General features: G+C 36.2%; 1 protein-coding gene across 2 annotated transcripts in view; it reads left to right on the top strand.

Moving 5' to 3' along the window:
• The window catches only part of GPC5 (glypican 5), a 668,409-nt gene extending 643,281 nt beyond the window's left edge, over nt 1-25,128 (top strand). Inside the window, exon 8 of one of the 2 annotated variants that reach the window (XM_065844183.2) lies at nt 20,523-25,128. In XM_065844183.2, the coding sequence (XP_065700255.2) occupies nt 20,523-20,680 (158 nt within the window). In that variant the 3' untranslated portion in view covers nt 20,681-25,128. The remainder of the gene's footprint in view (nt 1-20,522) is intronic. The other variant, XM_071806651.1, reaches the window with a different exon arrangement.
• The last annotated feature ends 996 nt before the right edge of the window (nt 25,129-26,124 follow it).

Raw genomic sequence — 26,124 nt, forward strand, 5'->3', positions numbered from 1 at the left:
ACAGTGGTTCTCTGAATAATTAAGGGGATTCTAAAAACGTCCAAACATTACTGATTTTCACTACACTTCACATTTTTTAAAAGACTACAAAAGAATTTCAGTCTTGGAGAGTAGACAGCTTTGTACTGCAATTGAAAATATTTGGAGAGCAGCAGTTATTTACAGCAAATACAGTACTTTTCAACTTTGTCAATTCATAAATAATTACATAAATGCTACATATAAATAAAAGTTTTCTTAGAGGTAACTTTTCAGCTTTTATTGGCATCTAACAGAAATATTGTAGTCAGGAAATTCTCTTGTTTCAATTTCAATACAAGACAAAAAGCAATTACCCAGTCACTAAATATATAAATAAATAAATACCAGCTGTTAATAATTCTTGCACATCAGCTAGTCATTGCTGTGTAAACCAAAAATAATTTTTGGCAGGGAACTATGAAGTCTATTTAATACAGAAAAGTTTTAAAAAAACTTACTTGAGAAAATTAAGTTTTATGTTTCACTAAGCTGTATCTTGGCAGTTTCACAGCAAGTCTGTCTAGAAGGCTGAAAAGAATTCTTCAAGTGTCATGTTTGCTCTAGGTTTAGGTCTTGATATTAATTTCATTCTGTAGACGAAGGGGTCATTTTAAAAAATGTCTTTACAAATAACACTGAAATATTTCTGCTATAAAGTTTCCATCAGCAGTATTTGTCTTCCCATTTGGCATGGAAAGGAGAAGTTGGTTCAAACTTCATCAGGTAATGTGAGAAATTCATTATCCCTAATAGATTTAAATAATTCTGATTTTTCAGATTTAATATATGGTACATTATGGAATTTCTTAATTACAATGAATCCACAATGAAAGGCGTCAATGTTAACATTACATTGGTTTTCTAAACAAACAAACAACAACAAAACCAAGCAAACAACAAAACCACCAACCAACTTCAAGAAAATTGTCCGTGATACCTTACGTCTATTGTTTTAGTTGAACTATTTATCTTACTAGCTTTTTTGGTATCCATTAAGAACTAGCAATAAAATGAAGAAAAGATTATATATTTCTTTTTTCTTTCTTTGTTTAAAGAGCATATAAGAAAGTTAATTCAATAAATACAGATACATAGAAACCTGAACTGTTCACAGAAAGGGCTCCATAATCAAGACTTTTTAATGTTAATATTTCAATAGTATATAAAGTATATATCCAGGCACAGAAAGATATCTGCTACTGATACATCTTGGACTAAATATATGCATTAAAACAATTGTGAATTTCTTGTAGGGAATAGCCATAATTAAACTTAAGTGATGTGAACAAATCTTGCACCTTTCCAACAAATACCATGCTTAATATTAATCCTGACTTTGTGTAAACATTTCTAACTTGACAATTGTAAGTGCTTTTTTTGTTAAATAAGGAAGATGACTCCTTATTTCTCTTGCAAAATACAGAATCATAAAATCATTTTGGCTGGAAGAGACCCTCAGGATCACCAAGTCCCAACCATAACCTAACCTAACTCTGGCACTAAAACGTGTCCACATCTATATGCCTTTCAAACACCTCCAGCGATGGTGACTCCACCTCTTCCCTGGGCAGCCTATTCCAATGCCTGACAACCTTTTCTGTGACGAATTTTCTCCTGATATCCAGTCTGAACCTCCCCTGGCCCAACTTGACGCCATTTCCTCTTGTCCTGTCACTTGTTACCTGAGAGAAGAGACCAGCCCCCTCCATGCTACAACCTCCTTTCAGGTAGTTGTAGAGGATAATAAGGTCTCCCCTCAGCCTCCTTTTCTCCAGGCTAAACAGCCCCAGTTTCCTCAGCTGCTCCTCATCAAGACTTGTGCTCCAGGCCCCCCACCAACTTCATCCTCCTCCTCTGTATTCTCTCTAGTACTTCGATGTCCTTCTTACGATGAGGAGCCTGTAACAGAAGATTCAAGGTGGGGCCTCACCAGTGCCGAGTACAGTGGCACAATCACTTCCCTTGTCCTGCTGGCCACACTATTTCTGATACAAGCCAGGATGCTGTTGACCTTTTTGGCCACCTGGACACACTGCTGGCTCATATTCAGCTGGCTGTCAATCAACAGATCCAGTGGGGCGCCTTCCCTAATGGGTTTACTGACCAGCTGTGCTAGGAAGTTGTCTTCCATGCACTGCAGGAGTCTCCTAGACTGCTTCCTCTCTGCTGTGTTGTATTTCCAGCAGACATCTGGTAGGTTGAAGTCCCCCATAAAAGCAAGGAACATATCTGGAAATATGTCTGGGAATTCTAAAATAATTATGTATTTAGATAATGAAACTTCTTAGGCTGAATGACCATCTTTAGTCACATTTCAGTTTGAGCCAAACATTTCAGAAAATCTTGGCCAAATTCTAAATCACAGTATTATGCCAAGACCACAGTACAATGGGAAAAAAAAAAAAAAAAAAAAAAAAAAGAAAGAAAAAAAAATCACATATGTCCTGTTATACAAGCTGAAAGTTTGGTTTAAGTGATGCAGATTTGAGTAGACCTATTTCTTCCTTCATACTGACTCCACAGGGCAAAAATGCTAAGCACAGCCTAGCTGTAGTCTTAATGCTGTTATTGAACATTTAGACGATGAACTATTTTAAAATACTCCTTTAAAAATAGAGAGAAAGATATAGAACAGCTACACAATAGGCATGGAAAAAGGCTACTCATATTTAATCATCTGTTTCTCAGGTTCTTAGCACCAGTAAAGAACCCACAGAAATCACCTACACTCCCAGAGGTACAATATCTTTCTGGGGAAAGTATTTGCACAGAGGAGCACTTTGAAAAATGTCATCTGAATACAAAGCATTGGTAGGAGGCTAGGTACAGAATTTCTAGCATCGAGGTTGTGCTTGGGGACTCAGCTATGACAGTGTTGAGTGCAATGCTTCCAGGTAAGTGTCACCTAGTAAAGCCTTATTTTCAGGAATTTATCTCTTTGGAACTTCTTAATTCTTTTTGATACAAAAGAGTTCATTATAGGAATAATTTTAATCTCTTTCTAATTTTGCTTGACTTTGAAAGATGATTGTCATTTGCAAATTATAAAAGTTCAACAAAATATGGCAAAGTCAGTAAACATAAAAATTTAATGGTAAACATTGAGTATTTGGAGTGTCTGAATTGCTTTCTTTCTTAAAAAAAAAAAAAAAAAAAACAAAAAAAAAAAACACCAAACCAAACCAAAACACAAACCCAAAATTGTTTGGAAGTACTCTGCGAATTAAAAATCAGCTCCATAAACTCAAGACAAGCTCATCAGGTCAGGCTATCCCATTTGTGAGCACTTAGATCTCATTTCATATAATTAGAGAGTTCTCAGTTGAAGAGATAATGTGAAAGTCTGGCTAATAAGTTATTAATTCCAGTTCAAGAGGATTTCAGTCTGCACATAGATTAACAGATCTACAGCCGGACAGAATCCATTTTGGTCATTTAATCTGATGTTGTGCATAATGCAGGCCACTGAATTTCCCCAGCTTCACACTGTATTAAGTCATCCACACACAATCTGGATGTATCATCTAAAAATAAGCTTGGAAGTGTATAATTATTTAGGCCTGTGCATCTTCATTTTCCCGTTTACAATTTCTCTTCATGTCAGACAAAAATTTGAATGAGATTACTAACTGTCCCTAACATGCTATTTTGGGTATTACAGTTCAAGTGTAAAACAATAGGCAGTTTTAAATGTCACTTAGTCTTCTTCCAAAAAGTCAAAATAGAATACATCTATAATACTTTTTTCTTTATTTTACTATGTGCCAGATTAAAAAAAAAAAATCTGGTTTACTGATGCATTTTAAAAGAATGCTAGGATTGCAATTCACTGACTATAAAAGTGAAAGTTTTTGGTTAGGGTTTTTGTGGGTTTTTTTACACTCAGAATTAAATCAGTTCCTAAAGTCCCAATTTTGTAACAATGGCTAATCATACTTTCTTAGGATTTTTATTGATATAAAGTGTAAAATATGTTCGTTATCCACCTTATTTATAAATCAGACCACCTGTGTGGAGAAAACTGTTTTATTATCTCATTTATTTATGCTTTCATAGTCCATATGCAGAGAAAGTCACTAAAAATAGTTTGCATCTGGCAGGTTGATCACTGTGACAATAAAAGGATTAATCAGCAAGATATCTCTCTGCTTTCAGTAATGCCTAGCCATACAGAGGATCTCTTTTATTCAATATGCGTACATCATTCAGTGTTTTCAAGCATTATGAATGCCACACCTCTCTTTTCTTACCCCTGAAAATCGACTATATTATTACTAAATTTGTAAAGATAATGTTTTATGGGAAGCAAAAGCCATCATTGAGAATGCAGAGAACGTACACAACTTGCTTAAAATAGTCTTTCAGACATTTTTTTTTCAAGAAAATTCTTTTTAAAACCATTTAGTACATCATTTTTTCTATAATATTTACAATTTTTTTCATAAACCAAAAATTGTAACAATGATGTAATTCTTGATTATGCTGATAAGTTTGATTTTTTGTTTTCTTTGGCTTACAGCAACTTTCTGCTTGAAAGTAGTATGTATATAACAAAGCTTGTCAAAGTCCAGATAGTCTTGGCTGATCTCAGTTCCTTATATTTTAATAAGAAATTCAAAGTTTAGACTGAACAAAGAAATATGTTGCCGTGAAAAATAATCTGATTAATAAGGCAAGAAACATGATATTATTTGAAATATTTTTATCTGCCCTTGATCTGCACCTAAGAAATATTATTCTTTAAATCAGCTCTAGACTGAATAATCTAAAGAGAGACTTGGGGAATGGAAAGACTACAGCATGGGATTATGGGATCAAGTGACAGATGCACATTACAGTGACAATATCAGCACATATTTGGCTAAACTGTTAGGCTATTGAAGTAATCTTTTTTTATGTGTAAATCTAAGGAATTTAAGTGGTTTTACTCAAATGGATTAGCATCTTCTGATAGGATTGTGTTCTGCCTATTTGGTGGAATCAGCGAGTCTGCGTAAGACTCCGAAAGGCAGAGGGTCATGTCCAGGTCCCTCTTGGAGGACCTGGTTGCATTCACTTTCTACATTCCTAACCTCAGGTAATCTCCAGTCCTGGTCCTCTCCAGTAGCTAACACTGTTGTCTTTTTTCCCACACAGTCTATATAGCAGGCAACAGAGCCACACAGAAAGTGGTCTACTCTGTTGCCATTGAAGAAAAGTTATGCAACCTTGAAATTCCTAGGATGTTTTATATATACAATAGATAATTTAGAACTAAAAAAAAAAAAAAAAAAACCACCAAAAAAACCAACTGGCCATCCACTTTAAAAAAAGGCCTTGACTAGTCGCTTTTCCTCTTTCAAAGTTGTGTAGTCCCAATACAATCACTCTGCTGTAAGGCTGACACCTAGAAGAGTGAGAGATGATGTTTGGACTTCACTTCCTTGGGAGAAAATGGACAGGAGTTATTTACGAACAAGGAAGGAGGGACAGAGACCCACCAGTAAGTTCTTAGGAAGAGTTCATAGACAATAGCTTTCAGAAGAAGTCTGGAAATAATTCTTAGTATCGCTCCTCGTACTCCCCAGGCTTGCCTGGAAGGACATTTGATTCATTACATGTTGACAGCAGGCAAGCATCTCAAAGGCCTCCATTTCTTTGGGAGGACTGTGTTCCTCAGACTCTTCTGCTGAATGTTGGCTAGGAACATAGATGCAACCCATGAGCAGCTGGATGTCGGATCTCTCCTTCACATATATTTGAGGAATTAAAACCAGCATGTAAGTCCTTCAGAGTGACTGACTATGGTACTGCTGTCCCCAGATGCTTTCTCACTTTCATTCCCGTATGTTTATCTGGAGGATAAAGTTCACAGCAATATATATATATAGCTGAGGGGACCACAGTCTTTTGCAGGCAGATTGTATTTTAGAAAAAATGTTGGAGATAATCCCCAGAGAGTGCCCTACTAGTCTCATGTACCCCCAAGGTCATCAGGAACACCCTGGGGCTGGCTCTGACAACCTGCCTGTCTCTTCTAAAGCCTATAGCTGGTACTGCAGCAGGAGATCGCTGAGATAGATGCATGCAACAGGAGGAATGAAGAGACACTTCTGCTGTGAGGGACACCAAACCAGTCACCCATCACATCTATCTGTGCCTGTGGCATACTCAAGCAGAACAAGAGCCTCTTGAAGCTTTAGACACCCCTCTGGGAAGTGGATGAGGTCTTAGGGTGCTCTGAAACACAGATTAAGGACTGTTTTCAGACAGTTGCCACAGAAGTATACCCATGTCCCTTATTTTAAGCTTTAATGCCTCTAAGAACCCTACCCAGGCTTACACCCTTGCCTTCTTGGCCATGGAACGAAGATCCCCATTCAGCTCAGTTCAGGCCCTGCCTGAGACGTTCTGTGGATACAATTATCTTCAGTACTGCCTCCTGGATGGCCTCAGATCGATGTGGAAAGAAACCTTCTGTCTTTGACCCCATTTCCTGTTGTTATTCCTGACTTGTCTTCTGGATGGATATGGGCCTTGTTCAACACCTGGCCTTGTCTGGAGATCATTAGACAGGTGACAGAAACTGTTACTGTCACCAACCCAGGCATATTCAGGTCTTGCATTACTGTACCCCACCAGCAAAAGCATGGCCTGTGCTAGGGTCACCCTCACTGCCCAGATAGACACAGCAGCAACCCCTGGGAGAATTCATCTCACCTCTCAACCTTCTGTAACCCTGCTCCCAAAGTCATAGCAATGTTTTTGGCAAAATGAGAAGAAACTGTCTTGATCTCATGTCCGAGAGGGTGTTGGGAGTTTGATACCCTTCTGCTGCTACACACCTTGAGCATTTCTGCTGCTCCCTTGTTCCCTGCTGACTGTGGAAACTGCTGGAGCATGACCAGAGTGTACCGGATATGTCCTGGGACTGTGTGAAGGAGGAGCTCGACGTGATATGATTCATCCATTAGCCTGAAGGAGAGGGCACACAGGAGGATGGCACACCACAAGGAGGAAAGAGCTGTCATGACTACCACTTAAGCTAACATGACTTTCCCAGACTTGTAGTATTATTGATTTATTAAAAACCTAGAGTCTGCCTTTTCAGCAGTTTAGTTCATCTGCTTATTCTGCTGAACTATTTTTGGATAATTTCTTTTGTCATTTCACTTACATTAGCTTTTGAATGCATTCATTCATTCTGCTCCAATTCTGCCTTTTTAGTTGTGTAAGAATTTGTCTTCTCATGCTCAATTTCTCGTTTGTGTAGCTTCAGTTTTGGTCTCCTTACACTGGTTGTAGATTTTGATAGCACTAGTTCAGTAATCTACTTTTCTTAGCATTTCCATTGCTGCCTTACCTTAAGGCTTGACCCCCTCTGCCAATTTTGCCATAAGCCTTTAAAAGATGTATATCAGTGGTAAAATAAAAATAAACCAACTTGGAGATAGTTTCCAAATCAACTTCTTTAAAGTAATAAGAAGTTATTTTGACATTTAGTGTGTAAGAGAAGATCTAAATAAATTCCTTACCTTTTCCTAAGATGTAGACTTTGTCCACTATATAGTGAAATTTTTTTTTTCTTTTTTTTTTTTAACTCGAAGGCCCAGGCACTCTAATCCATCATCCCATACACATGCTGAAGAAGAATACGGAAGCTTAAAACGAAAAGAACATTCACAGAATGATTTCACAGTGTGTCCCTTCAGTTCACATGATTCAGCCATGCACAAATAACTAACGTTTTTAACATTTTCACATGTCTCTCCACTGACAATGGTACAGCTCAACTTACTGTGCCCCACTGGAAGGAGCTCTAAAGCCAAAATTAGTGCCTTCCAAACAAAAAAAAAACCCAAACCAAAACAAAAACATATAGTGTCTTTAACTTACAGGTCCACAGAGAGTTACTTTGAATAGAGGTCACCTTTTTCTCTGCTCTTCACTTTTCACCCATCATTCATTGTTTACCCAATTCTTTCTCTCTTAGATCGATATCTTCAGGTGAAAAACCTTAACTGTGAAAGTTCAGCTCTTTCTCATCTATCTGTCCTCCTGTTCTCTTTGAAGAGCTGCATTGTAACTAAATCCTGTTTTGAAAATATATCTAAACTATCAAATTAAATTGAAACAGCAGTTCAATTTCTTTCTTTATGCTTAGTTAAGTAAATTAAGTTAGATGGGCCTTCCTCTTCAGTCAGAAGGAGCAAGCACAGCTTATATATTTTGAAGAAGGAGCTCTTGAAACCATATAGGTTTTATTTTGACTTCCCTCATATCAACACTACCAATCTTGAAAACAAAGAAATAATCTTTTTTCCTCAATCTTTCTTTTCCTTTTTCCCACATGTTATCTTGAGGCCTGTTAGTACATTACTTTTTTTCTTACAAGCCTGGAGACTGGTATCTTCTTTTGTTAGAAACTGCTTTCCCCAGTCAGTTGACCAGAGGAAATCAAGTCAATGGGCAGCCTTCTTAGGCTGTGGGGGCATGAAGGGGAGAGTAATTTTTTCTGTTTGTGGACAGATTCTCAGGAGACAAACAGAAGTAGCACTAATTGTGTCTTGCTGAATGAGAACATATATTTGAGTGAAACATGCATATTGATGTGAATTCTGCAAGTCCGGCTATCCTAGGGAGAGGTAAAACTGCTACAATTACTGGGTTTGGTCTTTGAATCATCTGATAATTATCTCTGAACTGAAAGAATGCACTTACGTTGATGTTTAACTGCCCAGTTTTAGTGAGTTTAGATCAAAGATCTTGTACTTGCGGATACACAATACTTCTTATGGCATTTCATAACACTGAATACACTGAGGGATGCAGACCAATATTCATCAGTAAGCACCATGGTATTTATTGCAGACATTCATCTAGCCAGAAATAAATTGAAATGCTCTGCCAGAAAGGACCATCTCTGAAATGAAAATTGGAGAGCAAAAATTTAGCTGAAAAAATGTATTTTTTAAACCTCATAATCTGATTAGAAAATGCATTTCTAAGAAGACATCAGGAACTAAATTCTTTTAAGTCACATGCTTTTGATTCATATCTCAACATAATAGCTGAACTAAAACCTGGGGAACCAATAGTTATCGCAGAAAGGAAGAGAAATCAACAACCAAAGAGAATTTCTATGTTGCATTCTTATTTATAAGGAGAAAAGCTGTGCATTTGTTTACAGGGAAGAAACAGAGACAAGGACATCTACCTTCTTTACTGCTCCACACTTCCTTTTTTGTCAGTAATCCCGTCTTTGATGTGGGTTCAGGTCAGATATCAACAGTGGATTATACTTTTTTCTCAATCTGTTTCTGGGTGCTTTACGATGTTATTGTTAGCTGACAGCTTAAGTCTTTTCCTGGATTATAACAGCATGATCCTTCTTCCTCTTGCCAGCACTTATCTGATCCCACTGTGGGGTGGTTCTAAAAGTAAACTCAAGCTACAGTAAAACTAACTCAGCAAGAAAAATCACAGATTTGATGGCTCACCTCTGGGACTGGGTTCACTCCAGATCTTGCACATGCCAGTGCGTGGCAACAGGTGGCTTTATAGCCCCCACATGGCAGACATGATGAGGAAATGACTGCAAGCAGTCCTGCCTTAAATCAGCTTAAATTGTGGAAATATGCCATTAAGTATGCTTTACAGCAAAAATTAAGAAGGACAGTTTAATGTATCAGTGTTTGGGGGGATTAAGCTAATCTACAGGCTATGTTTCTTTTAACAGAAAGTGGAAAGACCAGAATTCTAGGTGAACTGACCTGAAAAAAATTGCCAGTTACTTCGTTATCTTAACAAGGCGAATTTGTTTAGTTTAGATTTCTCTTCTGGAAAAGTCTGACTTTATAATTTTTTTTTTAAAAACAGCATCCAGACAAACAGTGAAATAATGAACTGCTACAATTAAGTTGGGCCATAACTCTTGGGAATCTGAATGATATAAAAAAAACCCTCAAAAATATTTCATTTTCTTAAGGGACCTAATAGGTAACATTCTGCCACAATTCAAGTTTACACACTACTTTCAGGAGTTTCAGTTCAAATTCACTCCTCTCTTCTAGGTGGTAGTTTTGTATGAATTAGAATTATTACTCATAAATCTCCTACAGCAAATTGAAAAGCAAAGAGATTTTAAAAATCACATGGATAAATTGTTTCCAAGGACAGCAATTTCTGTGCGACACCTGACTCAGAGGACAAGAATTAGTACTGATCAGATAAAAATGCAGATAATTAAGAATTTGCTTACTTTTTTCCAGTCTAATTTATGGGACTTTAACTCTGTTTTAATTTTATATTGATCAGGAAGCTTTTGCATAGGTTAATGATAGAGGTTAAAAGTTCCTCAATAGTGAAAAGGATTGAAAAGATGGATTTCTTCTTTTAAAACAGGCATTATTGACAATGCTGATTCCAGCAACCTGGAGCACTGAAGTTGTAATGAACATAGATTTATAAGCTATTGCATAAAAAAGAAATAGGAATAGATCTAATGAAGGTTACTGTGGTTCTCTCTCCCTCAAATGAAAAATAGTTGTTTTAGTCTGTGTATGCAAAATATAACCAAGTCTTTAAACATCTAAGACTTCATTACTTGCTAAAACTGACCTGCAAGTATAAAAGTATACATTAAGCATTTCAACAAATAATGTTATCTCTTTCTAATTCATAAGAATGTGAAATAAATGAAAATGTTTTGGTTTGTGACACCATTTGTTTGTGTTACATTAACTCATAAAAGCTTTGTTTTTGAAATGGAAATACTGAGTTGATTAATGTATAATGTGAAACAAATGCTACTGTCAACTTTGAAAGAAAACTTTCAAATACTAGAACAGAGGCCTAATGTCTGCTTCTGTTGTAGTTAAAATTACTTGCCAGACTTAACGTTAAGATCATTGGTTACACAGATTTCTCATATACACAGATTTCTCAATATATGTGCAGTTAAACATAATATGTTTGATTCATTTCCTAATATATGGTTAACCATGCAGAATTATCTTAGCTAATGCCATTAAGCAGACTTCTTAATTGCTTTCTGACAATAACAGTAATACTATTCCTTTCTTTGTAGGTGAGATTACTTGCATCTTGATACTCCCTGTACATTTATAATTGCTATTTGTGTTGATTTGTGTATTATTACAATGATTATTAGAATATATAAAGTCAAAAAGTAGGATTTTAGATCAAATTATTTCCTCCAATTAAGCACCAGTTTGCCATTCCAGAAGCTTTGTGCATAACAGTAGCTATGTTTAGTGCATAGACGGAGAGCAAAAACTGACAACAGATCAATACACTGTGTTTCAAAGAGTTGTTACTTGCATCACGCTACAGCATTCTGCATTATATGGAGAGTGACATAGATTTCCCTGGCGAAACTGGTTAAAGCTCGATCACTTCAGAAGAGAGTGGATAAAGCACAGGTTACTCTGAGAGACAAAAAAATCCAATGATGGCTTGATTATCACTACAGTTCACATATGGATACAAAAATCCAGTCATTAATGATTTCCCTTTGTGGAGGCAAGTTAAACATAGATTTTCAGTTGCCATGGCTCCTAAGTGAGCATCATCTCCCTGTTTCATGTTGTCTTGTAACATATAGATCAGGTTCAGTCCTGTGGTACTCCTGCTCAGGGTCCTGCCTTGGATCTCATTCAGGTTTCCTGAGCTACTTTTCTTAGGAGCAGCCATGAAAACCCAGATGATTGCATTTCACTGAAAGAAATGATCAGCCAATTACAGAGGTGAGACTCATGAGAACATTAAGAGTTTGTTGCTAGTATTTGTATCACTGTACAGAACCTTCCTATGACACTAAGAAATTCTCAAATTTCAGTGATTTAACTGACTATGTCTGGACTGTCAAGTAACTTAGCTTGTGAGTTTTCTCCCAATTTCAGCTCTTGTTGTCCATCTTGCATAAATGTTATTTCACTCCATGGCTAAATGTTGAAGAAAACCATCTCCATCCCTCCAAAATAAACTTCAAGTTCTCTGGGTACTTCACTCCAATAGCTGCTTCCAAAAAGTAACACCAACCAGATGACCAAAGGCTTGGATTTCTCTGCCCTACAAAGTTCCTCAACAGCATGCTTTTTTATTTTCAGAACACTTTCCCATGCCTGGATATCATATCCCGGAGCCTGTAACTGTATCCTTCAGTTTTGTGTTGTTAAAATACCACCTGGTGGGTTGCAGCACAGCCCTCATGTTTTTTTTCAGGCACTTTGAACTCTTAAGCAAACAAAATGAGACAAGAAGACCACTGTGTGTGGCTTATAAGAGATGCAAGGCATTGTACTATATAGCAGAGATCTGTTTTGCACTTTCTTCTAGGCATTGCAATTTCTGAGCACAGTAGACATAAGCCACTCATCACTTTGCCTGAAGGATCTCCATCTGAGATGTGTATTTAGCTACATAAATATAGCTGCAATGACTCTTTCTGTACTTTAGCAGGAAACACTTTAACGAAGTACTGGCTTTTCAGAGATGTTTGCACACATCGGACATTCACTATTTTCATGGCAATATGACAGCCCTTAATCCTGCCTTTCAACAACAGATGCTGAAACCAATGATGTTTAAAGGCAGCAGTTTAGGTATAGAAGCGAAAATAAAATGCAATCCATTTGCCAGAGCTACATGATACAGTATTTAGTTGTTCGTTTGTTTGGTTTGGTTTGGTTTTTTCCACCAAAGATATAGAACATAATGACAGGGAATATTTCAGAAAATATCCACTGTTCACTCAGTGGTGAACCTGTTATTTGACTAAGTGAAGGATTCATCTGTCCAAATTCAGTCTAAGTGTCTACATCTGAATACCCCATGTGCTTCTGCATTTACTTATTTCTCTACATTCACTATAATGGGAGCTGCAGTATCTAACTTTGATGCTGGGCAGGATTAATTTGTCTAAACAGAAGTTCCAAAAGCCACTGGAGGTGCTCTAGGATATCCGAGACATCCTTGAAGTGTTTTATGAGAATCAGACTGCTTTTAGATTGGCAGCTATATGACAATAGCAATACACCCCTCTCCTGCATCTAAAATGTTTGTAGATGGCTATGTTTGACCAACTGAACCCTAGCTGTAGATGTAGACTGTACAGATATGAAAAACTGAATGGAATTAATCACGCCTTGCATATCATCTGTTACTATCTTCTAAAGCTCACCACTTCAGCATCAGCGTAGTACTACTTTATGCTACATTCAGGATGGTGCTTGCAATTAAGCTTATCATTGCTGACATAAACTGACCCATATAACCACTATAGCAAAGCATATGAAATTCTGTTCTGCCAAAATATGAGCTCATCTGTGAATTAAAAAACCCCAAACTCTACTGAATTGTTTTTCATGGATGTATTTTAAGGACTCTGGCCTTCATATTTTAAAATTATCTCATATAACTGAGAAGGTGCAAGCACATTTTTGGCTTGTTATTTTTTTATTTTGGCTTTTTATTGCTTTTGGGTTGGCTTCTTCTTACACAAGGCAAAGTGACTGTAGAAAACATAGCATTAATTCATGAGAATTATGAGAATCATTCACTCTATAAACATAATAGGTACGCATCCCTATGCTCCAAGGCACACATTAATCGCTAAACACCAGAAGTTAGGGGTCCCAATGGACTGACTATTTAAACTTTTCAGTAAATCTTATTGTTTCTCCCACCTCAAAAGCATCAGGCAATGGTCACATGCAGTTTGAAATAGTAAAACAGAGATTTACTGTTTTGGTAAAATCTATTCATTTTGATTTTGAACCTTGTTTTCTCTTTCACCTTTACTGACAAGCTGCTGGAAGTGACACAAGAATTTGTTACACCCACATTAAAATTTTAGACCTCACACGAGGACAAAAGGGGATAGGAATCAAAACGATGTCACATCTGTCATGGTTTAACCCCAGCTGGCAATTAAGACCATGTAGCCACTTTTTCACTCCCCCCACACAGAGTGGGATGGGTGAGAGAATCAGAAAGGGGAAAAAAAACCCTCTGTATTGAGATTAGAACAATTTAATAGGACAGCAAAGGAACATAATAATAAAAAATACACAAAACAAGTGATGCACAATGTGATTGCTCACTATCCATGACACCGATAACTCATTTGTTCCCAAGCAGCAGTATTTGCCCCCTGGCCAACTCCAGTGTATGGAGCAGGATGTCATATGGTAAGGAGTATATCTTTGACCAGTTTGGGTCAACTGCTCTGGCTTTGCTATCTCCCAGCTTCTTGTGCACCTGGTAGAGTGTGGGAAGCTGAAAAGTCCTTGTTCACCTGGCAACAACCAAAATATCAGTATATTACCAACATTCTTCTCATACTAAATCCAAAGCACAGCACCATACCAGCTACTATGAAGAAAATTAACTCTGTCCCAACAGAAACCAGGAAAACAATACACAATTTTAGTACCAGCAAAGCCTCTTTTCTGTGCTAATTCATTAATTTCATTGATAGGGCAGCAGTTATATGTCTGTTTATGTGACAATAAGTTCCATAATGCAAAAGCCTTCATTTCATTCTAGATGAATAATGCTTACTCCTCTGTTCTTTTCTCATGGATGTTACAGCAAATGGAGCTTCACTGAAAGATAACAATTTTTAAGTATTAAGAAATTCAGCTGAGGAAGCTGATTTACAACTCAGATATGGCAAACTAATGTGCAATGCTAGATAATTTATTTTCTTTAAAATTAAAGCCTAAAAAGCTCCCCAAAATTAATTGAAAAATGCTTGAAAATTTTGATATTTCTTTAGCCTCCATGGGTCAGCTGTTAATCTCCCCTTCATAAAATGAAAACTAAAAGAAAAAAAAACAAAACAGACATCTTTTTTGACTATGTTGATTCCTGACTCATAATCACTGCTCACATATTCAAAAGCAATACAGTGAAAGAATGGTAAAACAATGTAGGTTCCTTCCCTCTGTACTACTTGTTAGTAGTTTTGTTTTCTTGTTCGTTTACAACTCGTACTGAATTGTGAAACATTTAATATTTATAGAATCATAGTATCACATGTTTCTTGAGTTGGGAAGGGGTCTCTGAGATAATCTGTTGCAATTCTGACGCTCTTTTCCATTCCACTCACTGTGCAATGGAGAGGGCAAAAGTTGCACTACATCATAAAAGCACACAGATTTCCTGAAAAGGGTGAATACATACACTGCTGTATGTGTACTATAAGAAGGACATATGTTCAATCATAATACAGCATATGCTTTTCTTTTAGGGACATCCCTTAGCTTTTCCAAGTATAGGTACTGTCATAAAAACAGGAAAATGGTCCCAAAAAATTAGTCCTTTGCCAGGTACCCTTCATAATATAGTTCCTTTCAGACGTCTTTTTTTCCCCCTCATTGGGAATTCATGGCCAATATCACATGAACTTCACATAGAAGAGTCTTCAAATAATAGTAGAGATAATCCATTGTTTCTACTTTTCTTTCTGAGCAGTGAATGCTCATATGTATTTTGTAATGGTTTTAAGATTAATGGCTTAAAAATACTAGTTGGGGAATAATCTGACATATACTGAATATTTTTATCTCACACATCACTACTCTTCAGTAAAGGAATTGATACATTGCTTAAAGTAATGCAAGTTTTCACAGCAACCACTACATATAAACTGAAGCATGTCTGAGGTATTTAAATACAGTTCTGTGATCTAGTTAGCATAACTGTGTTTTGAAACATTTTTATGATATCATGTAATTAGAAATATAACTCAAGGGTGGGGAAGAAAGCAACCATGAAAGAAAGGGAGAAGACATCTATTAGAAGATTCAGAAGTTCCAGATGCCAATGAAACAAAAACAAACAAACAAGCAAACAAACAAAAAAAAGCCTAGTATGTCATTGGTAACTAATATGCTATTTTAATTTACAGAATAACAATGAAATTTTTTTATTCCCTTTTTGTTAAAATCAATTAATGCATTTTTTAAAAGTTTAACTGCATGAAGATGTTATTGAGATCTCATTATTGTGAATTACGGGAATCAAACTCATGTCATGCTTCGTACTACAAAAATAAGTTGACATTACTCAGTTTTGGTGCTTACTTGGCACAGTAAGGAGATTGTCCTAGCTCTTTCTAGCTATAAATTTCTGAACCCATTGCTCTGATATCATTGTCCCTTCATTCCTCTTAATCATTATGATACTCCTCTCTTTGCCTTTGCCTACAAATTCTTCAGTTTACTTTATCAGTTGCATTCAAATTTATCTTCTACTCCCCTCAAGATATTATTGCTTCTTACTGACATCTATGGATTCATGACCAATATGCCTACATGTCATCCTTTTCCAAGTATCTCATCATTGTAAATTACATTTCCAACTTCATATTTAAACATTTGTGTACATTCATCAGGTATTTGGTCCATTTGTCTGACTTTTATATACTTCTTCAGCTGCTCATAAAGCTTCTTCAAGATCTTTCTTACAAATTTTGGGACAGAACTTCAACTAGTAACCTGTGCTTTTCTTCATGGTTCATGTGTTAAAAGATCCTGAAATGTAGCTTGCATATAATTATTTAAATAATTATTTGTCCTTCTAAGAAGAATTTTGCATACAACTTCACAGGAGTTTTGTCTTGTAAAAGCCACATTCAACATTTTTTTCCTATCTGAAACACTGTCCTATCCTTACTCAAATTCTTCCTCTTATTTGAGGCTCATAGAAAATGCTTGTGTCATAAAAGCTGTATTTGTGAATATTCCAGAACAATATAAGAATGATGCACGGAGAGAAATGCAGTTCTTCCTCCTCTCTAAATCCACAGCAGCTCTTCTGGTAGCTTCATTTTCCCTTGAAGAACCATGTTAGTTCTGATATATGTTACTCAGCAGATAGAAAATAATATAACAAGGTGTTTGAGATTAGACTACAGTTACGCAAACACTTTTTGGTTTGGTTTCAAATTCTAGGCCAGTACTAGAGTATGTTCCATTTAAAACGCTTAAAATGCTTAAGGTCCCAGCACGGCCCTTGGTAGGCAAGCATCTACTACTCAGAAATCATAGCCCATTTTTGTAATATTTTAACAATCTCAGTAGAAAAGCTCCATGTTGAATGAAAATCTTCTGTGACTTTAGATTCGACTTTTTCAAATAAAGGTTAAAGGCTTTTGCTGAAAATTGGATGGAAATTGTATTGTTGCTGTCGATATTCTGGAGAACATCACAGCAGGTCAATTCTCAAGGCTGCCAGTACCATTACCTCTCACAAGCTTTAAATATCTTTAGAAGATGTTAAAGATCATTAGAAATATTCTGCAGTTCTTAGACTATAATGAGATACTGTAATATTTTTGACAATGTTTGGTGAAATTCTTTTACTGTTTTTTTTTTTTTTGAAACCAGAGCAAGACAGTACTTTAAATTGCAGCCACTGAGTTTCACAACTGATGCTGGGGACAGGTATGTGATACTTGGCAGCTTTGCTTCAAATAAGTTCATGCCAATGTTATATTTGGATTTTAATTCCCAAAAGATTTATCTTCTGCTGTGCTGCAGTTGTAGCTTCTCTTCAGAACAAACCCCTAAATCTTAGATGAGATATCTGAATTCTACTATTTTCTACTCAGACTGTTAGCTCTAGTATGATTTTGGTATTGAACTGGACATTTATATTTGGGAAACTGAAATGCCTCTTCCATAACATAATTTCAGCTTCTAGTATGTGAGGAAACACATTTGCATTTGGTTTTAGTATTTTCTGACATAAATGTTTGAATAGATTTCATTTCAAGTTTGCTTTGAACCACAAAATTTGTATTTATTTAGAGGAAAAGATCACTTCCATTACTGGTTATGATATCTGATAGGCAACATACATGTTTAGATCCTGATGCATAATGGATAGTAGAAACTACTTGTTTAAACAGAAAGCATACCCTAGATGTAGGAATTAAATTTATATTTATACTTATTAGAAGTAGCAAAAAAAAAATAAATGAAACAAAAAATAAAAACCCAAGTTCTGTTAAAACAGCCTATTTTTAAGGATTGTCCTTCTGTTTAGTGATTTTTTGCACAAGACCATGTCTAAGTATATTTTTTGAACTTCTCATTTCAGTAAAGTCTAAGTTGTGTCATAGACCTGTGGGTCTAACTGAATAAGTGAATGATTTGCTGTATGCTTACAGTATATGCATGTAACACCAGTGATTATATTCAATATTTCATGACATTTTGATTGATAGAAGGAAAATGTATTGGTAGTTTTTAACAGTTTTTTGAAACTCCTTTTTTCATGGAAACTTCCAAAGTCTGAGGTTTTCATTTAAGGCTGGAAAGAAAAGAAAAAATTGAGCCAACATTTCCCATAAAATGAAATATATTCTTTCCCTAATTTTCATAATATTGTCAATGAAATTTTCAGTAGAAATTAAGCCTCACTCTCCAGCCAGTAATTAATATCTAGACACATTGCCTTCAGATTCAGATCACATACTCTAACTGAAGGCAGTTATTTCTTTAGCTGCAAGATCTAGGAATACTTTATATTATAATAATATTGCATAATAAGCGATATCCTTGATGTTTAAACTAGGACCATATATTTCACTACTGTGATGGTGTATTTGTATATACTTGGGGAAAAATCTGTTTCGTTATAGGTATAGGACTCTGTGAAATGCTTTGTTGTGTAGATGAGAGTTGAATTTTTCACTGTCTATTGAAGTCAGTCTTTTTAAATATGGGAAATCTTCACTAACTCTCTGGAGAAATGATGCAAACCCTTTTTTGTTGTTGTTGTTCTAGTTCCAAAACTTCCCTGAAAAAAACACCTTGACATACCCTGTTTGATGATCCACCAAACATCCATTTGGTGAAGTGTTGAGTGACTGATCTTTTTCTGGACTGGTTATTGAATGTACGCGATAAGGAGAAGTCGTATTCCCCTCCTTCTCAACATCTATTGTCACTCCTCTTCTTTGTATGTCCACCTGCATTGTGCTCACAGAGCTAATTTTCACAAATTCCAGGAAAGAGCACTAGATCAATAAATCCACACAAAATAGCAGTATATTCTGCTAAGTACAGCAGCAAAGAAGACATATTCATTCCAGCAGGGTTTTCAGGCAGTATGACTGACTTTAGCTGGATCTTCCCTTAATGCATTTTTTCAAAGCTACAGGAAGGAGATTTGAGTACATACAGCAAGTTCACAAAGAGTAGCTTTCAAACTGCTTTTAGAGAAAGAGTATTTTTAACACAAGCACCAAAACAGTTGTTCCTTTTAAAAATGGGGTGTCTCTGTAGCTTCCATTAGACCTGTTTAGCAAACAGGATAACACCGTGACTAAAATATTTATACTTCATCACAGTCCCTTTGCATAAAAATAGTTAAAAAACAAACAAGCAAACAAACAAAAGCCAGTTTGTTCATCTTTCCTAATGATACAAGTAGAGAGAAAATAAGTACCTACACAATGAATAATAATGCAGAAACTCAGACTGTAAAATCAATATGTCAGCTCAGCAGAGCTGAGCTTCTTTCTAATACTGTTGTTCCAACAGTAGAGCTTACCTTCTGAATTATATATGTATTGACCTAATTACATAAATATTGACTTTGCTTTATATGAAGCCTTTTTCAGTCTCAGTGTAATTACAATGTCAATATTTGTTGTGTGTAATAACACTGAATTTAGACTTGTTAATTTTGATTGATAGTGGCATGCCACAAGTTATTATATGGAATGAGACAGTTAGTCTAGAAGTATTCATAGCAAATACAAGCAGCTGACAATGCCACCAAATCTGAATGTGTCTGCAAGACCTTCTGTTTCCGATTGTTTAACCAGGCAGAGGAAATATAATGGGCGATTACATCCTTTTTGCATAGAAAGTACTGTTTTGAGATGGATAAATATTTACCCTGGTCCAAAAAAAGTACAAATACTCAGCCGGGAACTCAGCAAATGGGTTCCTGTTTAAAGTTAGCTTTACAATTTTGCTTTACAGTGTTGTAAAGTCTGTTTAAATTGTACCAAAATAGAGGTTTTATATGACAAGTTTACTTTGCTATATACCTTCCATCGGGTATACATTATTCTGGAATAATATTGGGACCCAGACACAAGCAATTTTGCATTAAATTATTTTCCTTTTCCTACAAATCCAAGAAAAATGTGAGTAGTGGACTTTTATGTACTACTCGGACTTGCAAAACTGTTCATTCAGTCTGCAAATGTTTGTTGAGATGTATTTCTACAAGAACAACTTTGGAGCTGGCAGACTTCTGAACTATTTTCAGCAATGAATAGACATATAGTATAGTGCTTGTTTCTAGATGCAATTGTAAAGGATTTTGAATTTGGCAGTAACATGAGATATATTAATAGAAACTGAACTGTGACAGTCTGTGTGCTGAGGATATTTAAATTTGTTCTAGCTATAACATGTTGCCAGTAGTGACAAGGCATGCATCATACTGTATTTTCTTATTTGTCTCAGCAGGGATGCCAGACAAGACAAACCTCAGTGACGTAAAGCAAATCCATCAAACCAAGGATGGCAGCACTTTAGACACAACTGGAGCGGGATGTACAACAGTGGCTGATTACATGACACTTATGCTGATTAGTTTGGTAACACTATTTCTTAGTCTTTGGTAACTGTTTAACTCTGGCTTGTTATATATGTCTCGTTGTCATCTGCTTATCCCCACTCACAAGCCTGGAATGAGAGATACAGTGGATATAGCAATATTTATGATAGCTTGTGTAATATCAGCCTCTCTGATCCTAGGCCTGAATATTAACAAAGTTGTTTGTGTAACATTTTTCTAGTTGTTTGGTTTTGTTGTTGTTGTTGTTTTGGGGTTTTTTTAACACCTGCATAGCTATGCAAAATCAGGTTTCCTTTTATAATATTTCATGTTAAAAATAAGTTGAACATGATAACCTTTCTCTTAAAAGCAATTTGTAAAAAAGAGATCACAGAATCACTGAGTCCTGGAAGCGGCCCCTGGAGATCATCTAGACTAACCCTGTGCAGAGCAAGCTGCCCAGGGCCAAATCTGGTTGGTATTTGAATGTCTCCAACAGCAGAGGCTCTATAGACTCTTTGAGCAACCTGTTTCAGTGCTTGAACATTCAGAGCAAAAAAGTTTTTTCTTACATTTAAATGTTATATAACGCATTTCTGTTTGTGCCTTTTGTCTATTCTCCTGCCACTGGGCACAACTGAGAAGAATTTGTCCCTATCTTCTTTATTCCCCTTATCAGGTATTTACACATGTTGATGAGATCTCCTCTGCATCTTGTCTTCTTCAGGCTGAACAGTCTCATCTCTCTCAGCCTCTCCTTGTATGAGACATGTTCCTGTCCCTTAAAGATCTTTGTGACCCTTTGCAGGACTCTGTCCAGTATGTCCATGGTTCTCTTGTCCTTAGGAGCCCAGATCTGGACACAACACTGTAGATATGGTCTGACTAGTGCTGAACAGAGCAGGAAGATCACCTCCTTCAACCTGCTGGCAATGTTTTTCCAAATTCAGACCCATATACCGTTGGTTGTCTCTGCTGCCGTAACATATTGCTGGCTTATGTTCAACTTAGTGTCCAACTGGATCTCCCAGGTCCTTCTCTACAAAAGTGTTTTCCAGCTAGTCAGCACCAGCATGCTCTGGTACATGGGGTGATTTCTGCCCAGATGCAGGACTTGCAATTTCCTTTTCTTGAACTTCATGAGGTTCCCATCCAGCAATTTCTTCAGCCTGCCGGGGTCCCTCTGAATGGCAGAACAACTATCTAGTGCATCAGACACTCCTCTCAATTTTGCACCTTCTGTGAGAACTTGCTGAGAGTGTACTCGCATTATCCAGGTCGTTAATAAAGAAGTCAAACGGTATTAACTGCTGGGGTAAACCATAGTCTCCATGTGCAATTTGTGCTGTTATTCACAACCCTACATACAACTGATAGCAATTGATGAAACAGCTGCTCAGCACTTCATGAGTTTTGTGTTTAAAGTCCTACCTTCTGGGACATGATCCCTGTAAAACAGAAAATATTGAATTTGCCCTTTTCTCTTTCTCCAAAAAGAAAAACAAAACAAACCAAAACATTAAAATAAAATAAAAATAAAAACAAACAAACAAACAAACAAAAACAACCACACAGTGTAAGGTTAGCAAATTTTAGTAGGAATTACTTTTCATAGTTCAGAAAAACTACACATTAAATACAGTATATGTATACACATATATACATACAACTGCATTTTATTGAGAGATAAATGCAAGGGTAGGATTCAGTATTTAGTTGAGATATCTTAATCTATATGTCTGCATACAGATATTTACATATGTGTTATTTATCTACTGCATATGTGTTACACATGTAAGCTGTCACTGCAACCAATGGAAATACATGGTAACATTCAGCTGCTAAAAGACCAGCAACAAGTGCCAGTTCAGGTGCTGTAAAAAAACCCACTTGATGTCCAGCTACTGCTCTGAAGAGGCCAAGGTCTTTTGGTGCGCAAGTGACCTGAGCTCTTTGTCAATACAGTTAATGAAACTCAGTGAGTTATTCAGCTCATATGAAGAACGACATCTAAAAAAACAACCACATTAACCAAAAGTAAGTGTCTAATGCCACCTAAGATTTCTTGGAGTATCCGAGACATCCTCATGGGACTACCATACATGGTGCAGGATTTACGGGAAATTCCAGAGGCTTCTTTTAATAGGAGCCATCCAGAGTGGCAGCTGGTAGCTAAGTGGGGTATCCTTGTGTATCTCAAATGGATCTAAACATGGATAAATGAGCCCGTGAATTATATGCCAGGTCTCCATCAGTAATATTAGGAGGTTAGACATCTAGTGAAGTGGTGACACATGAACGCAAATCTGAATCACAACTTAAAACTCAGCCCAAGTTCTCATACTTTATCCACTGAGTTAAGCTAAAGTGCTCCACATTACTAATGGTATATCATATATTATTATAATTATAAGATTTTATTATCCTGCCAGGACTAATTCCCATGTCATTTTAAGCAGAAATTATTTAAGACTATTTTGTAGCTATTTATCCTTTGCAGTCCTTTACAAGAGGGGAAGAAAAACATTGTGCAGTATTGTATTCACTCATACTGTACCTAGAACTCTTCTCAGACTACAATAAATAATCTTATATGGGACTAATATAAGGAAAGATGTGTAAATATTTTTGTTCCCCGATGCATGCATTAGTCATTAGTGTACACAGTATAACAGAGGTAAACAGATATAAAATTTAAAAAAGCAAGTGAACATTCCTAAGAGCAGTTCCATGCCCAGATAAACATCATTAGTAGGAATGTGTGCTAGTGTGTACATTTTACTTGACCTTTTTTTTCTTTTGCACATTTTATAAACCAGTCCTTCAAATTCACTTGTCTTGTTGTCTCAGCACACACTGAAATTAGAACATTGGTAATTCAGGAAAAGAAAATCTGATTTTGTTCTTTTCCGTACCAGCACAAACAAGTGATCAATCTAGTCCAGCAAAGTTTTTTGAAACAATGACCACTGCCAGTCCCTCCAAGAAAAAAGGATCAAGCTTAGAACAGGATATTCAGAAATAGAGAAAAAAAAAAAAAAATTCTACCAATATTCACGAATTAGAATTTGATTTATATCCTGTTTTCATTCCTCACTTTTGTATGTAGTTCAAGACCTTACTGATGGCACCACGTAGTCAAGGAGATAGCAATTTTTTCTATAGAACCTTGGAAACAAAAGCCCCATTTGAAATAGTGATAGTAATTAGGTTCTAAGGCCTCTTCAAATACATGTTCTCAAGTCAGTGTTACTCCTCATTTTTTTCATGGCCTATTCCCCTTATTTTCTACACTGCATCTATGAAAAATAATTTCTAAGATTCCTTCTGGAGTGGAAAATCAGCTCTTTTCCTCCCAGACACGTATGAACAATGCAGGTTTGGGTGCTGCTCCTACACGCAGTACGAATACAACAGTGGAAGGTCTGGAGTTCCCTCACTTGACCTTCAGGGACAAGATCCCATTCACCCTCCTGTCCCTTCCATCTCTAAGCATCACCACGCACTCTACATCATTACCTAGACTCATACGTCAGCTAGGCTGCATCATGGCCTTATCATCATTTCTGACATGCTATAAAGAAATATTCTTGTTTCTTAAAAAAACGTTGAAAAAACATGAAAATGTCTCAGAGCAAGGAGAGGACACTTGCCTGATAGGAAGCCAAGGCTGATTTGCAATTTGTCTTGAGATTCCTTTGCAAGGGAGATACCCTTGCAAGAAACTGTGGGAACACAGCAGGATGCTGAAGTGTAGCTCCAAGTTCGGGAAGTGGAAGAAAAAAAAAAAACAAACAACCTTGCCAGCAATGAAATGAGGAAAAGTACTGAGGAGAAAAATGCAGAGTGTGTTAGAGAAGCCAGGAAGAGAGAATGAAAAAAAAAAAAAGCTAAACTGGAGATTATGACAACGCAGTGTAAAAACGTCTGTATCCTTGTTGAATGGTGGACCACATGCAGTGTGTACGTGAGCCAATCTGAGTCAATTGCCTTGGTATGCAGAGACTTTTCCCAACAGCAGGTGATACAGGCTGCACAGGGCTGCCACTGGACTCCCCAAATGACCTGAGAAATGGCATCTGGGTCTAGGTTGCTCTGAGTACTTTCATTTGTTTTTACTCAGGCATTTTTCACAGCCTAAAACTTCTCTGCCTGTCACAAAACCTTTGTTAAATAAGATTTTTGTTTAGTTTTTCTTTTATATAACCTTTTTATGTATTTCAGCTATTATGGTTTAAAGTAGGAATGCTTTACTCAACATGTACTATTTTTCAAACAGACACTCATTCAAATGTTGTTTATACTAAAATTGCAATGGATATCACTATTAAAATTGTGCAACTGGTCTCAGTGCAATTAAAAATTCAGAAAGCATAAGGTGAAAGAGATTTGTAGGGATTAACTTATTATAGGACAGTGTAGTCACTTGTAAAAAAATATTTTAGTAAAAGAATAAACCTAAAAATACAACATTTCAAAAATACATGTTATTTGTATTTGTAAGATTGAGTTATTATTCTTGAATGTCCATTTTTTACTTTCTTTAGATGTACCTGTATGTTAAGATGTATCTCGTGTATTCAAATGTAGTTTGTACCTTCTAGTAAAAAGTACTGAGGTACTTTTTTTCTCTTTAATAATGTTTTTAAAATAAATATTTTAGGGCAACAACTTTCCACAGTGTAGCTGGTGAAAGAGAAGAAAAAGCATTTACTTCCTTGAGAAGCAAATAACATTTTTCCTTTCATTGCTAATAAAGGATGAAGCATACCTTTAGCCATGTAACAGGTTATCTTTGGCTTTCTTTCTGTAGATAGGTAGATACACAGATAAATCATTTATTTCTCTATACTTATATTTTTATATGTTTATTCAAATATATTCTTGTTCAGGTTGTAACAGGGTTTAGATTAACCTATGAAAGATTGCAGATTAATCTTAATATTTCCATGGCATCTCCTCAGAAGCATAAATTAAGAGGTTGAAGCTATCTCTGCTTAGGGTTTTTTTTTAACTTCAGTTCTACTCTGAAATAATTGTGTAAATGTTAACCTTATTCGTCAAAGCATGACTTTTTATATGTGCTCTGAATCACAACTGGTTATAATAGGAATTTAAAAAAAAAAAAGTTGTTTCTAAATACATTAGATGAAAAAGCTAATGTAGCTCTAGTAAAACCTAAGATTCTACTCTTGCAAATGTCAGCAAGTTATTTATAAAGTTCTAACTCATAATTCTTTCTTCCTGGTGATGTATGAACAAAAAATCTGGCTTGACAGATTTTGCAAGACAAAATTTGCATGTCTGGCAGTTGGAAACCCCATCTTCTACTTTATTTTGGAACTTGTAAATGTGAAACGCTAGAGACAATATACCTGGTACCCCAGGAAGCTCTTTTACTGTCTCATGTTGAAGAGGAATAACATGCTGAGCTTCTGTGGCTGGGAGGAACTGGTTGATGCATCTCATCACCCTTTACAGCACAGAGGGCTGTGCTGGGATCACCTACTG

This window comes from Patagioenas fasciata, chromosome 1 (genome assembly GCF_037038585.1).
Source record: "Patagioenas fasciata isolate bPatFas1 chromosome 1, bPatFas1.hap1, whole genome shotgun sequence".
NCBI lineage: Eukaryota > Metazoa > Chordata > Aves > Columbiformes > Columbidae > Patagioenas > Patagioenas fasciata.